We start from the raw sequence: 15,590 nt of genomic DNA on the forward strand, positions 1-15,590 counted from the left end.
TATTCAAAAAGACTCTTCACACGAGAAAATCACACAACCAAACATATAATTTAAATATGCAATCAAATTCTAACAATACCAAATCCTTTTGGCTAAGTACTACAAGACAACAATTACAAACAAAAACAACCACTTTTTTTGGCTATAAGCAAGAAGTTCCAAAACACATACGCAAGAACAAAAGTATACTATAGAAAGTAACTAAACATTTGGGTTCTCACCCTCCCCCTCAATACCATCTTCATCATCATCTACTAACTCCTCGCCAACAACAACCTTACATGGATCCATTGCAGATAAATCAGCAGCATGCACCAGAAGTTTTGCTTGCTCAACAGCCCTCTCAAAACCTGCAACGAACATCTCGAGGCCGTGGTCTTCTTTGCCAGTCTCGAGCTCTTTCTTCTCGGCCACCAGTACAGCCAGCCTAGTCTCCAATACAGCTCTTTCTTCATCAAGCTTCTTTCCGACATTTTCGGCAGCAGTCAGCTTCTCTTGCAAAGAGTCCACCAAGTCCAAGGCAATGCGAAGTTTATTCCCTTTATCCAAATTATCCTGCATCAGCTGATCTACAGTAGCTCTGTTAAACGAGTCCCTGGCATGTTTTAACTCCTAAGTTCGGCCGAGAGACATCACCGAGCTCCCATCACCTGAAACAACAAACAATCAAATCAAACCAACACAAACTAACATTGCAAAGGAAAGACGAGCAAAGATATTATACCTGAAGATACTGACAAATGCCAATATCACCAACCTCCTGAACCAGTTTGACATCGGCGGGACTTTGACAATATTTGTCAGCAACCATCGACAGAGGAAAGTGCTCGCTCCACAGAGAGGTGAGATCCTCATCTCCCTTATAACCATGCAGTACCCTTTGATTTTTCATAAACCTCTTCACCTGATCCAAGTCGACCTCCTTCCCACCAATTTTGTCATCAACCAAATCGATCACCTTTTCTTTCTTCCCATCTCCCCTTTTTCGGTTATAATTTACCTTCTTAGTAGGAGAGGGTTGATTAACCTCAGCTCCTTTCTCATCTTTCACATGACTACTAGACCCCTCTTTATCCACGTTCTTCGATCGAAAGAACGCCCTCAAACTACTCGATTTCACTTTCGGAGCTTCTCAACTGCAAAACATCAAATATAAGAGACACATCAAAAAACCATAAAACAAAGCAGACAAGACCAAACAAAGTCTTTACCTATATACTCTGAAACAACATCTTTATCAGACTCCTGCTCAAGAAGCTCCACAACAGACAACAAACCGGAAGAGAAAATGCTGTTAACCAAAAATTCCACCACCATTTCATTTCTATATTCCATCTTATCCATCCCCAATATCTGCCTAGGCCTAGGACACCAAAATAAAGAAAACTTCTCCAGCAAACAGTCATCCACATTCCAGGAAAACTCATCCTCAGTAACATTAACTTTCAGAAACATTAATTTAAACCCCTTATAAGACGACTTATACAAGCTAAATATAGCTCGACCAAGAGCACTGGCCAAGTTCAACCACCCACCCCTTTTCACACCCTTACACTGAAAAAGAGCAAAAAACACCTCCAGCGACGGTTCGAACTCGAGATATTCCATTAACACCTCAAACGCCCTAACAAAAGCCCACGAGTTCGGGTGCAATTGAGAGGGCGCGCATTTAAGCTACATCAACACTCCACATTCAAACTCAGTGAAGGGAAATCTAACACCTAGGTCTACAAAAACGCAACTATACATAAAGAAAAACTCAAACCCTTCACCACGATGACACATGCGACCATCAGCATTGCAAGACAAAAATTTCAGACTTATACCCCCACCTTCCCTAACCCACGAAGATGCTAAACCTAACTGAGATAAACTTTGATCATAATAAAAAACAGAAGCATACCCTTTCACTGACTCAGCTACCCATGCGAAAGGATCATTAGGGTCCCAAACCCAAACTTCCTCCACAATCTTGTCCTTCTCGTCAACTTCCTTTCTACCCCGACCTCTAACAGCCGTCCCCACCACAACCTTTTTCCCTTTCTCCATCCCAAAAACGAAATGAAAGCAATAAAGCAAGTAGAAACCAAGTAAGAGTAACTAACCTTTCTTACTCATCTTCAACAAAAACACAGGAGATGTAAAAGCACAAAAAAAATATTCAAAGAGTCTAGCCAAAACAACCCACTAGCCCACTACCCACACTTTCAGCAAGTTAAAACATCACAACATACCCTATCCGTCGATGAACAAAGGTACATTACGAATCAAAGGTAAAAAAATTCATCACCGGTTCAATACCCAACGAGCATTAAATGAACCTGTCTTTTCCAAAACATTCTCTCTCTTCAAAATAACCCTACATAAATTGCCGCGAAAAACCCAAGCGTTTCCCTACTTTTCAAAATTCGCAAAAACCAAGTTGAACTTGGGGGGCTTTAACTATCTCCGATTCGAGCTATACCTCTGAAGCTCAACCTATTATAGCTCAGTTCCTCAAAATAGGTATAGCTTGGGGGCTATGATCCGTTACCACCAAAACCGGCCTAACCTAGCAAAATTCGGAATTGAATAACTGCTAAAGGAGATAACCCTACAAAAATCTCTCCAACCAAACCATCAAAACCCAAAAAATCGGAGCATTAATAAAAGACTTCGTAAAACTAGTAACAAAGATACGAATAACCACTTCAGAGTGACTCAATATATACTAGCGACCTACTAGGTCACAGTACGCAATTCATTCTATTCTCTACTCTGAATATCTCACACACTTTACTTACTTGAGCGTTGGAGTCCCTTTGCATGTGTCCAACGTCGCCTCTCCTACAAGAAGACGACGTTCCACCCTCTTGTTCCAAAGAAAGCTAGTTTGAGCATTAGCAAGATGAACTATATTTCGAAATACTCATTCTCACGCAGGAACAAGTCATATGACAAATGTGTAATTACAAATACTTGAGGGGACTGCTGCTCGAAAGAACCCAAAACAAGCACCACAATCAAGTTCCCTCAATTTAAATAACAAACAGAGCACAATTCCAGAAATGAACCCTTGAGAAACACTATTCCCAGCAAGAGGAACCACAGCAAATAAAAAAGTTAATTTTTAGAGTGCACATAACATTTTGTATAAATAAAATATTTTCATAAAATAATATAATTTCTTTTTGCTTAACACTTGAAAATTTTATAATTTTATAATTTAATTTTTATAAACCAGTCTTATATTGCCACATCCAAAAAAAAAATTCAAACCTAATACTTAAAAGATTATCTAAACGCATAAATCTAATTAAATGATTATATAAAATATTTTACACTAGTATATCAAACTAAACTCTTTTCTATCCCTTAAAATATCACAACTTTTCCATTTATCCTATATTTTATGCCAATTAATGCAAGGACTAAACAGAGATAACAATACTTTTTGAGGGACTAATCCGAATCTGCATTGCAAACATAAATGTTTCCTAAACACATATTTGTAAAAGATTTGAGCTCACTTTCCAAATAATGCCATTCTTCTTTCTTGGTGTGCAAGATCCAAATCTATTTGCAAAGGAACTGGGGATACAGAAAATATTTGTGGCATGAACGGGGAAAGAGCATCCAATTCAGCAGTGCCTCAAAAAAACAAAAGATTTCAACTTATGTTGGCTTGTAACCACACTCAATCGATCTACCACTTCAAAATACATTCATTTGCAAGCCAACTTTTAAAATTAATTGCAGCTAGTCAGAACAGGGTAGAAATTTCAGCACAAGAGAAGCTCTTCAATTTCTGATCTTTCTAGTTTCTATCAATTTTCTTCGTCTACAAGGATGATTGATTCATTGCCAATTCCAAGATCCATAAGAGATGATGTGTCGTTGTCGAGCAGCACAGGTAATGGAGAGCCCTGCAAATTCAAAGACATGGCACTACATCAATACAAACTATATTCTAGTTTTCCAGCATATCAGTTTGAAAAGCTTTGCGTCAATCAAGGGAAAATGAAATGATTTTTCAAGATTAAGTTGAGGGTAACTGAATCAGGCAATCGTGATTTGAACAACACATCCTATTTTTTTTTAATATAATAAAAACAAACCTCTTCTTGAAGAAATAACTTTAGCTTCAATGACTTCAGCTTAAAAAAGCTCTCACAGAGAAATTTCAGCTTACCAACCTGAGAAAAACAAGTTAATTAGAAAAACTGTGTGAGGTCTAAACAGGGTGAACATTACATTAATACAAGAATAGATTTTCAACCGTAGTTGTTGCTGGCAGCTTCTTTGTCAATGGTTGCTTCTCACCCATGGATGCTCCAACACACTTCAAAGTGATAGCTGCATATCCCTATATCAAGTTAACAAAGCTATTGCAAGTTTGGAATTTTTTAATTTATTTATTTATTTAAAAAAAAAAAGATTGAATGCACAGATAAAGTCCATAGGTTCATACACAAGAACCCTGAGCCTATTGTTTGTGGGCCTGAAGCTCCAGTTGATGGTCTTTCATCCTCAATTCCATACAAACTCTTGAGCTCAGAAAACCTGTAATGAAGTACATCAGAACATTCACAAAATTATTGATCAATATACAACACGTGTGAATATGCTGAATAATTCTCTTATTCAATTAATTTTATCAAATACTACTCAATAAGAATGCTGGACCAAACCTTCCAAAAACTACTCAATTAATTTTATACCTGGGATGCTGTTTGATTTCTTCAGCATTAGCATGCAACCTCGAGATCACAAGTCGAACATACCTGCAAGATAACTGTTAAAAAGTTTTCAAAAATATAAAAAAGAGGATGCCATTTTACATTCAAAGCACGATGAGACGTGATCCTTTAATTGAATTCAGAAACTAAAGGTAAGCACATTTGCAAAAACACGTGTAAATAAATATCAGAAAGGTAACTAGAGAATAATCACCTAATCTCAGAGTCCTTCCTTTCACGAGGTGTAACCTGGAAGGTAATAAGATATGAATGCATTATATCTGATACATGAAGGTATTAAAGATTAGGAGAGATCATCCATCACTTACCTCACTTCCATTAAACACCTTGATTTTTGCTAAACGAGCAATCAAAACAAATCTTGGAACTCCACCACTTGTAGTATCAGCTATTGGGTTCTCAGAAAGCCTAGTTTCCTTTGACGTTGATTAAAATAAAAATGAAAATAAATAATTAGAATAGAACATTCTCATAAGTAACAAACTACTCTAGAAAATCAAGCAAGTAAAAGGTCAGAGAGAGGTGGAAGAAAAAGAGTAACAAGGGAAAGAATAGTCTCTACAGTGAAAAGGAAAGAAGAGTTTTAGACAGATTAGTTACTTTCTCAATGTAAACTTGCAAGGATAATAGACAAATAAAGAATTAAAAATAAATTGATTCATTACTGAGAAATAGAGTGCAGTTAAGGATAGATCATTGCAACTGCCTGTTTTAAGATTACTTTTTTTTCGAGTGTGTGTGTCTCTGCATTTTTTTTCGGGAAAGGGGGGGGGGGGTTTCTTCAAACTTCCTCAGCTTTGGAATGTTGGATAAGTTTCGAGAAGAGCAAGCTTTAAGTTATGTCGCTGTCTTTCCTAGTTTCCATTTTTTGTTTATAAATAAATTTCAGCCTCAAGGGTGAGTCTTGGTGTTATGGTAAATTATGAATTCATAATCTGACTCCATCCATGTGATGTAAAGAAAGCAGTTCCAAAGGAATATACACCAAAAAAAATGTGTTTACACGAGAAGCAAGAGACACAATAACTCAATCAGACACAAAAGACATGCTCAAAAAATACTCAGAATAATTATAGCTACAAAATAATTTGAAATATTGCATCCCCAATTCATCATTTCTAACAAATTATTTGATATAACAGTCAATGGACCCGGATTCATTGTCATAGATACAGCACAGCAGCCATGCCATGCCATGCATAACTAAGAAGTACACTATGCAAGGTATATAAAACTTCACAGTATAAGGCTTACCACCAAGTTAGGGAACAAGTTTAATGAGTCAACAGAGACCAGATCACCGATGTTGTTATCACCTGAACGAAGAATCAGAGATTTAAAGTCGATAGATGTCCACAATCTGTATTTCGTGCAGGATGATGAGCATCATCAAGAGAAATACTACCTAATAGAAGGCAGCGCAAATTTTGAAAGGGCTTATAGCTTGTGGCTTCCAATTCATTCTGCTGGCCATTATCAGGATATAAGATAGAATTCAAACAATTCTTGTTCAAATAAAGCTGTTCCAAACTGAATCAAAACATAACAAACCATGAAAATTTAGAACAGCAAGAGACTTAAAACCAAATCTACTCAGAAGTAGAGGTAGTGATTAGTGAAGAGAATACATAAATCACAAAGGAGGTAAATACTTTTTGCCAGGTCTAAGATACAATCTATCTGTACTTCCAGTAATACAGATACCACCTATGACTTTAACCACATTTCACTTTAATCATAAGATTTCACTCTGGTGCTAAGCACTTAAAATAAGTGGTTAGCATATATATTAAGTGGTTAGATAAATAAAAAAATGGTTACTAAAGTCAAATGTGGTTAAAATGGTATCAGTCCAACTTGGAGTTAAGAATGTATTATAGAATTGAAAACATTTTGCCATAACCAACCATCTTAGTTGAGAAAGCTTCATGACTTCATCCCATTCAGCTATACAATTATCATCCAAATTCAATAGACGCAAAGAATTAAATCCTTGAACAAAGGAGGATGACATAGGCTGAAAAAAAAGATAGAAGGCTTTAAAATTTTGTGTACTTCATACAAATGACAAAAAGAAAAACATAGAGCAATATAAGATTAAACATTAAAGTAAAAACCAAATTACGCTTATTATTTCCATCCAAAAACAATTAAAATTAATACACTTCAACATCAATTAAGTATCAACTATAAAATAAATAGATTGCATAGCAGATCCAAGGGAGTAAGCTTGATAATAGAATCTACATTCAATAACACATCCACATTCTCAAATATGACTATAATTGCTATCGCAGTATTTTTATTGCGATTGTCATAATTAACTGTTCGCCAGATGGGAAACATGATTATTAGCTTGCCTTAATCAGATTTATAATAATAATAATGATAATAATAAACTTACTGCCCCGCTACATGTAAAACGACAAACCTTTGAGGAGATGAGCAATAAAGGCTGACAAAATGCTAAAGAAAGAAGAATATATCAACAATGCTATTCCCTCCTTTAATGGGCTTCCATTCTGAGACTATGATTTAGAGAAATCTTGCAGTGTGATCGAAATGGTTCAATTTCTAATGTTTATTAAACTGCTCTCCATAGTTTAGAAATGGGTACTCATGAGAGGATATCTGAGTGTACAGCCGTTAAGATATTTAACAAGAATAATGAACCAAAAACAAAATGTACCAGTACTCTCCTTATATTGTTTCCAATAAGATGTAGCTCTTCAATAGCTGTCAATGATTGTCTAAGCAATTCAACCTGCCCAGTTAACAGGAAACATTTAGTGGCTCCTAACTAACATGATGGGAATTTAAGCAGCAGATATAAGTTGGGGAAAAATATAGAAAGGAACCTGCTCCCAATCTACACCAGTATTATTTAAAACTAGAATGCGGATGCTTTCCAGTGGTGGAAGTTCTGATTTATATGGTGACATTAAGTTGTTAGATAAGTTGAGAGCCTGCAGAGCAGGTAACTGACCACAAATTTTGCCAACATCCTGCAAAAACATAAATAAAAAAGATACTGAATAATAATTATTGTCAATCAATATATTTCGCTATACAAAATAAGCAGAAAGAAATTTATATATGATCACTTACTAATGAGCTTTCTAAGAGATGAATAGAGGGAAAACTACGCCAATAAGAGAGGAAGTTGGCTTGCTTGTTTTGGTTTCCATTTATTATTTTTCTGAAAGTGAAAGAAATACTGAAACTAGAAAAGGAAGCAAGGAAAAGGATTTTAATGTTTTTACAGTTTTAAATCTTCTTTTTTTCAACAAGATCCTCAAAAGGCAAAACACGAAATGTGAGAAATGAAAAAAAATAACTATAAAAACAAATAGTAGGACCAGCCATCAATTAGTTCCATTAGTGTGAGGGACTTGGGCAGTTTGCACGAGGTCATAAGTTTACAACTCAAGGCAACAATTACACCATTTAAGAGCTGTTAATAGTATAGAAATTGAGTTGGTGCTAAGAAAATAACATATGTCACAAACCTTCTAACCACAATCTGAATATTTAAACATAAAGAAAATTTCTTAACACAAGAATCAGACTAAATATATTTGAGTTTACCAAATACCAGCAAAAGACCATGTGTAATTTTCATGAATAACAGCTCTGGGTAAGACATGAATGGTGTGTTAAAAATTAGCAGACTCAATGCTACAGCCTTAGTCAAGATACAATTGTGGAAAAAAACCAGGTTACGTACCTTCCAATCCGAAAGCAGGTTCCCAGTCAGGTCAAGTTCTTTCATATCTATTGGGGAAAAAATGGGGAGAAAAAGAGTTTCCTGACATCAATATTGCAGTTTGATATTTTGGACTTCTTTATATGATAAAATGCAGTTTCTAGTCATAACTTGAGGTAGAAGCAGATAATAAGAACTTCAGGTAAAAGCAACTAATTCACCACTACTACAATTTTATCATGAAAAAAGAAAATAGTGAAAAAAAGAAAGAATACTTCTAAATGGATCGGGTTATGTTTCATTCATTTTTTATATGAGAAATGAAACAGAAGTGTTCCAGAGTCAAGCTTACTTGGGACTGTAGTATTAATCTGGTATGGAATTCCAGGGAAACTAACACCCATATACGCCAATGATGCATTGGTTAACTCCTCAAATCGACTTAGTTTATCTTGAATTTTATCTTTACCCACAAGTTGAACAGATACTCGATTGTTGCTTGTTGAAAGGACATACATTTCATCTGCAAAAAAAAAAGAGCGAGTACTATCACATATTATTTTACGTTTGGTGGGAGTCACATGTGAGAAACTATATACAGAAGAAATATTAAACTGTCATTTGTCACCAAATAATTCTAGAATGAAAAGATGTTTGAAAAGAATAATATATGCCTTATTATTTCTCACCCAAGGCTTCATATCATACCACTAGCATTGCATTTTTATTCCATACTACTCTAGGAAACCAGAGCATGGATATGTTAACAAAACTTAAATATTAGCAAAAGGCATACCCTCTTCATCATTAGTTGATTTACTTCGGTATCTTTTTTCAAGAGCCTCAAGCAATGAAATCCCTTGGCTCAAATTCGGAGCACGAACCAATGACCCCGATCTTTCAGACTTTGCATGAAAGTATCGGACACCATTGATGGATCCATCATGTTTGCCTTCTCCATTATCCCAGTCAACTCCAACCCACGTGCCTGAATAGCCTTCTACAGGCCCCACATACTTAACTGTACCAATTCTCCTTGAATCACCCGATGAATGTACTCGTTGGCCCACCCTGAATTCATGACTTGAGTCCGGGGAGTCCTGCATCTTTTGTTAAAGCTGGGCGAGAATTCCTCTACTGAAAATTTAATAAGTCAATGAGATGAATCAGTGAACAAGCTAGTGATTATTTAACAAGCAATCAAGTTAAAATAGCAACACGACAGGAACATCTTCTGGGATGTTGTAAGCCAATAGGATGACAATATAACCTACAACACAATCAATTATTCTAACACTGAATACAATATTACCAGTAACTTATCACAAAAAAAAAGCCACACACAAATCTCATGAGAAGTACCAAAGGAAGTGAAGGAAGTTCTAATTAAAGGAGTGGCTGAAGCTATCCCAACCTACTCACCTATATTCCATAGATTGAATTGAAGTCCCCCTCTCTCAGCCACCTCCTCCTTACTTAGGCATTCTAAATTTAATAACCTATTGACTAGTGTATCTCAAATCAGGATTAAGGAAATGGCAAACAGTTAGAATTCCAACCGAATAAAATCATATCATATCTATTTTTCAAGCAATCTGATCACACCCCAGAACTCAAATCTCGTTTTGAATTGAAATTTCAAAGTTGGAATATCCAAATATAGGATTAGATTATGTTAGAATAGAAGAGGACGCTGCAATTAGAGCTAGCATAGAGTAACCCCCTTCCAGGCTTCTACAGCTAGAATAGGGAACTCAACAAAAACCTACATCAGAAGCGTTCAAAATCAAAGGAAGAACAAGCAGCAGTGTTTGTTAGGTTTTCACAATTAACTTTGAGAGGGAAGTGAGGGAGTGTTACCTTTGCGGGGAAAACTTCTTAGAGTGGTTGAGTATGGTAGCAATGGCTGGTGAAGGTGATGGTGGCGGTGGCGATGGAGAAGGGTATTTTTGGTAATTTAAAAAGAAGGAAGGGACAGAGTTATAAGATTTAGATCCTCTAAATTTTGAATTTTATTTTAGAGGATAAAATATGATCTATTATTATTTATTTTATAGGTGAGACCAAGAGAAAATATGAGAGAAAAAATATTCAATAATAATTAATAAAAGATTTCACTTTATCCTCTAAAATAAAAATTTAAAATTTAGATAATCCAAATTCTATAACTATATATTGTATCCATGGTTATCAAAATCGAACCGATAATTAAACTGACTATAGTACTAAGTCACTCTAACTAGTACTCATCCTCAAATAAAAAAATAAATAAAAAAAAAGAGTAACAATAACTATTATCACGCAAAATTGTAAATTATGTAGTCAGAACGGATAAAAACACAGCAAAAGCATTCATGAGATAAAATCCATTCATAACTTCAAAAGCATGAAATGGGAAGTATAAAATGAAATATATATTTTGATATAGTCATCAAATCTTGGCAACTGTTCCAATCGGGTTTATTGTGCTCTTCTCCGATCTGTTGCTATTATCCAAAAAGCTGAACTTGCGCTTTCGCAAACTTTTCGTCTGGATGGAAAGCTTCGACAGACTCAGACGGATTTGGGTATTCTGAAGGGGCAGTTGGAGGCGGTTGAGGTTGCCAAGGCAAAGGCGGCCAAGGATGCGGGTGTCGAGATCCTAAGGTTGTCAGAGCGGGAGACCGAGCTATCAATTCAGGTGGCTAGGGCACAGAAGTTGGCTGCTGACGACGAGAACGCAGCTGCTATTGCTCGTTCCGAGGCGGAGGTGGTGAAGGCCGAGGTGGAAAGCTCAAAGAAACGGAATGTTGATCTTCTAGCCGATACCCGGGTAGCCGTCATAGCTACCGAGGAGACTTTGAAGGCTCAAGTCCAGGTTTTGACTCCGAACGTGGACGTGTTTGTGATGGGAGCTTTCAAACCGTGAAGGATGGCCAAATCATTGACTTAGAGTAGTTTGTTTCTATTTTGTATTTTATTTTATAAGTTTGTAAGTCGTCTTGTTTGAAGTCTCGTTTCACCATGTTGTGATTGTATCTTAGGCTTATTCTTTGTTTTAGGGCTTGCTTCAGTAGGTGTGCTATGCTCCTTATTTCGTCCGCAAGATCCCGCTCTGCATCTTCGTCGTGTCCTCCCACGGTTCTCCGTGGGCTGGGATCCCCGACCTCCATCGGGATGATGGCTTCTAGGTCGTATGTCAACAGAAAGGGGTTTTTTTTCCGGTTGCGGTTTGAAGAGATGTTCGGTATGACTAGAGGACGGATCCGAACTCGTCGGCCCATAGGCCTTTGGCCTCATCTAGTCATTTCTTGAGGCCCTTCATGATGATCTTATTGGCCGCTTTTACTTGGCCATTGATTTGCGGATGTTCCACCGAGCTAAATCGCTGTGAGATGCTGAGTCCTTCTAGGAACTCCTTGAATCATTTGTCCGCAAATTGGGTTTCGTTATCCGAGATTATGATCTCGAGGATTTCGAACTGAGTTATGACTTGCCTTCAGAAGAACTTTCAGCATTGAGTAGCCGTGATGGTGGCCAGCATCTCGAAATTGTCCGAGAGCCATGGAAAAAGGTTCTACGAGGTCAATTCCCCAGGTTCCGAAAGATTGATTGGTGGGGGCTGAGTTGGTGGGGGCTGCTTGGTAAAGGTTGGCATGAACTTGGCATTTCCTGCAACTTTTGACCAATTGGAGGGAATCTCTAATGATGGTGGGCGAGAATTACCTGGCACAGATGACTTTTTGGGCTAGGATTTTGCCCCCGATGTGGTGACCGCAGTATCCTTCGTGAATCTTACGAAGTATATAATCTGGGTCACTGGGTTCGATACATTTGACAAGGGGTTAGGACAATCCCCGTTTTTGCAGTTGCCCTGCTATTGTGGTATACTTCGCGGCTTCCCACTTTATATGCTTCGCCTCCTTCGGGTCGTCGGGTAGGCTGTTGTTAGTGAGGTATCGAAGGGTTAGGAAGGTCCAGGAGTGCTGATTCAATATGGTGAGGTTTGTTGTGGTTATGGCCACAATGGACAGTGTCTCGATGACTTTCTGGATTAGTGATCGGTTCGCTGCGATCGACTTGGTACTTGCTAGTTTAGAGAGTAGGTCGGCCCTCGCATTCCATTCCCTAGGAATGTGCCGGATGGTCACTTCGTCGAACTCGGCGGTTAGTTCTTTGACTTTGGATAAGTACTGTTGTAACAGAGGGTCCCATTTGTTTGGGAGCTAACTACCTGGTTTTTGCACCGACTTCCTTGGCCAACATCAATCTGGCTAAGAGGGCTTCGTATTCGGCTTGGTTGTTGGAGATCGAAAACTCGTATTGATTGGACTATTCGATAGTGATCATGTTCTCATTTTCCAGTATTATTCTCACTCCCACTAAGTTGGCGTTTGACGAGCTGTCAATGTGGAGTTTCCATAATTCTGTGGGTTCGGTCCTTGGGGTCATTTCGGCTATGAAGTCGGTCATGGTCTGGGCTTTAATCGCATTCCTGGGTTCGGATTTGATCTCGTATTGGAATAGCTCGACCGACCAAGCGAGCATCCTTCCTACTGGGTCTGGCTTCTGTAGCACTTGCCTAACAGCTTGGTCCGTCCAGACCATGATGAGGTGGCTTTGGAAGTACTGTGGGAGGCATCAGGATGCCATGAGTAGCGTGTATGTGAGTTTCTCGAGTTTGGAGTAGCGCGTTCCAGCATTTTAGAGAACCTTACTTATAAAGTATACAGGGCTCTGTGTCTTTTGTTCATCTTCCCGGATGAGTGCCGCCGCTAACACTTCCTCCATTATGGATAAGTAGAGGTATAGTGTCTTTTCTGTTATGGGTTTTTAGAGTATGGGAGGCTCCACTAGTACTCTTTTGAAGTGTTGGAAGGCTTCTTCGCATTCGGGTTCCCATTTGAAGCTTGTACCCTTTTTCATGAGCTTGAAGAAGGGGATGGCCTTTTGGGCCGAGGCTCCAAGAAAGCGTGAGAGGGCGGCGAGTCTCCCGGTCAGCCTTTGGACATCTTTGAGGCTTGCAGGGTTGCTCATCTTGAGGATGGCCTTGAACTTTTTTGGGTTCGCTTCTACTCCCCGTTGCGTGATCATGAAGCCCAAGAATTCCCCGGCCTCCATTCTGAAGGCGCACTTCGTCGGATTGAGGCGCATCTGGTGCTTCCTCAGGGTGTTTAGTATGAGCTTGAGGTCCTCAATAAGCTCCTCGCCTATTTGTGTCTTGGCTAGCATGTTGTTGATATAGACCGCCAGCTTGGTCCCTGAGAGGTCTTTAAAGATCTTGATGATGAGCCTTTGGTAGGTGGCCCTGGCATTCTTTAATCCGAAGGGCAGGACTGTGTAGCAGTACGTGCATTCGGGGGTTATAAACACAGTTTTCTCCTTCTTTGTACTACTGGCTTGGTTTTGGGATCCACGGCTAGCTGGTGGGACATCAGATCTAGGTCTATTCCCAGCATGTCAGTCGGGGTGAATGCGAATAAGTCTCTATTTTATTTTAGGTGTTCTACGAGGTCGCTTTTTAGGTTGAGGGTAGATTCTTGTTGAGGAATGTGAATTCATCTTTGGTTTTCCCTATCTATAGCTTTTCCATGTCTCCCTCTGGTTTTGGTCTGGGCTGATAATCTTGGCGTGCGTCCAAGTCGGCGAGAAAGATTCCTGCTGCGGCTTGGGATTGTTTCCGCAGGGCTAGGTTGGTGTTGTCGCATTCCACTGCAATTTCTCGGTCGTCGTGAAACTTTCCGATAGTTCCGTTGTCGGCTTGAAACTTCATGATAAAGAACTTGATAAATATGGCGGCGGAGAGGTTGTTGATGGTTTTTGTCCTTTACTGCCAGTACCTGGAGGTCCTTTTTTAGCGCTGACTTAGATTTTCCAGTGCATCTTTCCCGGTGATGGAGTTCACTATGATCGTCGGGTCGATTTCTGGGCTTTCCTGCTGAGCCTACCTTATCATTCTGGGATTGCGTCCTTCCCATTCCTGCGATCTCTCCCTTTCAATTTTTTGGGGTTCTCGAAGGATTTTAGCGAACTCCGGGAGTTTGCCATCTCGGATGGCTTGTTCGAGTGCGTCTTTTAAGTAAAAGCAGTCTTGAGTCTTATGTCCATATCCTCTATGATAGTTGTAGTACATGCTTTTATTATCGCTTGTCCGCTCTTTTAGTTGTCGAGCCTTCGGGAGGATGCCTCATTCTTCTATTTGGTGGTAGATCTCCATGATTGGGGTTGTAGGGGCTATAGTTCATGAACTTCCCCACCCTGGGTGGTCGGTTGGGGCGGTGGATTTGTAGTGCTCCTTCGGGTTAACGTTGTCTTTCGGCGGTGGATTATTTTGAGGTGCCGTATTATCGTGCTGCCGTTTTATTGGCTATCAGGATTTGCCTTACCTCTTCGTTATTTATGTATTTCCTTGCAACATTCTGAATTTCATGCATAGTCCAGACTGGTTTGGCGGTAAGGTGCTTTCGAAAATCTTCATTTATGAGCTCATTAGTCAGGCAGAGGCGGGCTACAGAGTCCGTGTACCCGTTGACCGTCAGGCACTCGTCGTTAAACCTGTCGAGGTATTTCCTCATGGGTTCGTCTTGCTTTTGCGTGACTCCGAGCAGGCTGATTGGGTGCTTCGCTTTTGTGATCCTGGTAGTGAACTGTGCCATAAACTTTCTGGATATGTCGTCGAAATTGGCTATCGAGCTATTGGGGAGAGCGTCGAACCACTTGATTGCGAGGCCAACTAGGGTTACTGAGAAGACTTTACACCAAATTGCATAGGTGGCCCCTTCTAAGTTCATCCTGGCCTCAAAGGCCATGAGATGTTCCTATGAGTCCTTCGTTCTCTCGCATTTTATGTCGGTTGGCTTGTCAAAACCCTTTGATAGCTTGGCCTTTAGGATTTTATTGGTGAATGAGGTGGTTTTCATTATCATGTGCTCGCTCCTTGTCCATTTGGAGTTCTGTCGGTGCCTTCTATCGTCGTCGTCGCATCGACACTCTAGCTCTCCAGTGATGCTGCGGTCCCGTTGTTTCCCGAGTCGCCGTTCGAGTGACCTTTTGTTCTTGGTTTTTTGCCGTGATCGACTTCTGGAGGTCGCTTGGCTTGCATGTTCTGGCTGGTATCATTCCTTGGAAGTGACCCAGCCTTCGAGGGTTTATACTCTTTGATAGAG

At 39.3% G+C, this 15,590-nt stretch overlaps 2 protein-coding genes across 4 annotated transcripts; both read right to left on the reverse strand.

Moving 5' to 3' along the window:
- Positions 1-32: 32 nt before the first annotated feature.
- LOC140178464 (uncharacterized) lies at positions 33-1,608 on the reverse strand. Its single transcript, XM_072215555.1, has 3 exons — positions 1,212-1,608; positions 725-1,131; positions 33-650 (listed from the first exon to the last, which is right to left on the reverse strand). Exons 1-3 carry the CDS (start codon positions 1,606-1,608, stop codon positions 633-635), a joined length of 822 nt encoding a protein of 273 aa, XP_072071656.1. The 3' UTR covers positions 33-632.
- Positions 1,609-3,430: 1,822 nt separating this feature from the next.
- On the reverse strand, positions 3,431-10,471 carry LOC112741429 (tubulin-folding cofactor E). Of its 3 annotated transcripts, none has more exons than XR_003171474.3 (16): positions 10,306-10,445; positions 9,242-9,582; positions 8,798-8,968; positions 8,467-8,513; positions 7,598-7,744; positions 7,429-7,503; positions 6,647-6,756; positions 6,145-6,269; positions 5,994-6,055; positions 5,048-5,155; positions 4,933-4,967; positions 4,701-4,763; positions 4,451-4,542; positions 4,259-4,345; positions 4,098-4,175; positions 3,431-3,905 (listed from the first exon to the last, which is right to left on the reverse strand). XR_003171474.3 is itself a non-coding variant. In XM_025790426.2 (16 exons), exons 2-16 carry the CDS (start codon positions 9,549-9,551, stop codon positions 3,807-3,809), a joined length of 1,599 nt encoding a protein of 532 aa, XP_025646211.1. In that variant the 5' UTR covers positions 9,552-9,582; positions 10,306-10,471; the 3' UTR covers positions 3,431-3,806. The 3 variants fall into 3 exon arrangements, 2 of the variants coding, with proteins under 2 accessions (XP_025646211.1, XP_025646212.1); XM_025790426.2 differs by having other exon boundaries at positions 4,259-4,335; positions 10,306-10,471; XM_025790427.3 differs by lacking the exon at positions 10,306-10,445 and adding an exon at positions 9,868-10,210 and having other exon boundaries at positions 4,259-4,335.
- Between the last annotated feature and the right edge of the window lie 5,119 nt (positions 10,472-15,590).

Source organism: Arachis hypogaea, chromosome 14 (assembly GCF_003086295.3).
Source record: "Arachis hypogaea cultivar Tifrunner chromosome 14, arahy.Tifrunner.gnm2.J5K5, whole genome shotgun sequence".
NCBI lineage: Eukaryota > Viridiplantae > Streptophyta > Magnoliopsida > Fabales > Fabaceae > Arachis > Arachis hypogaea.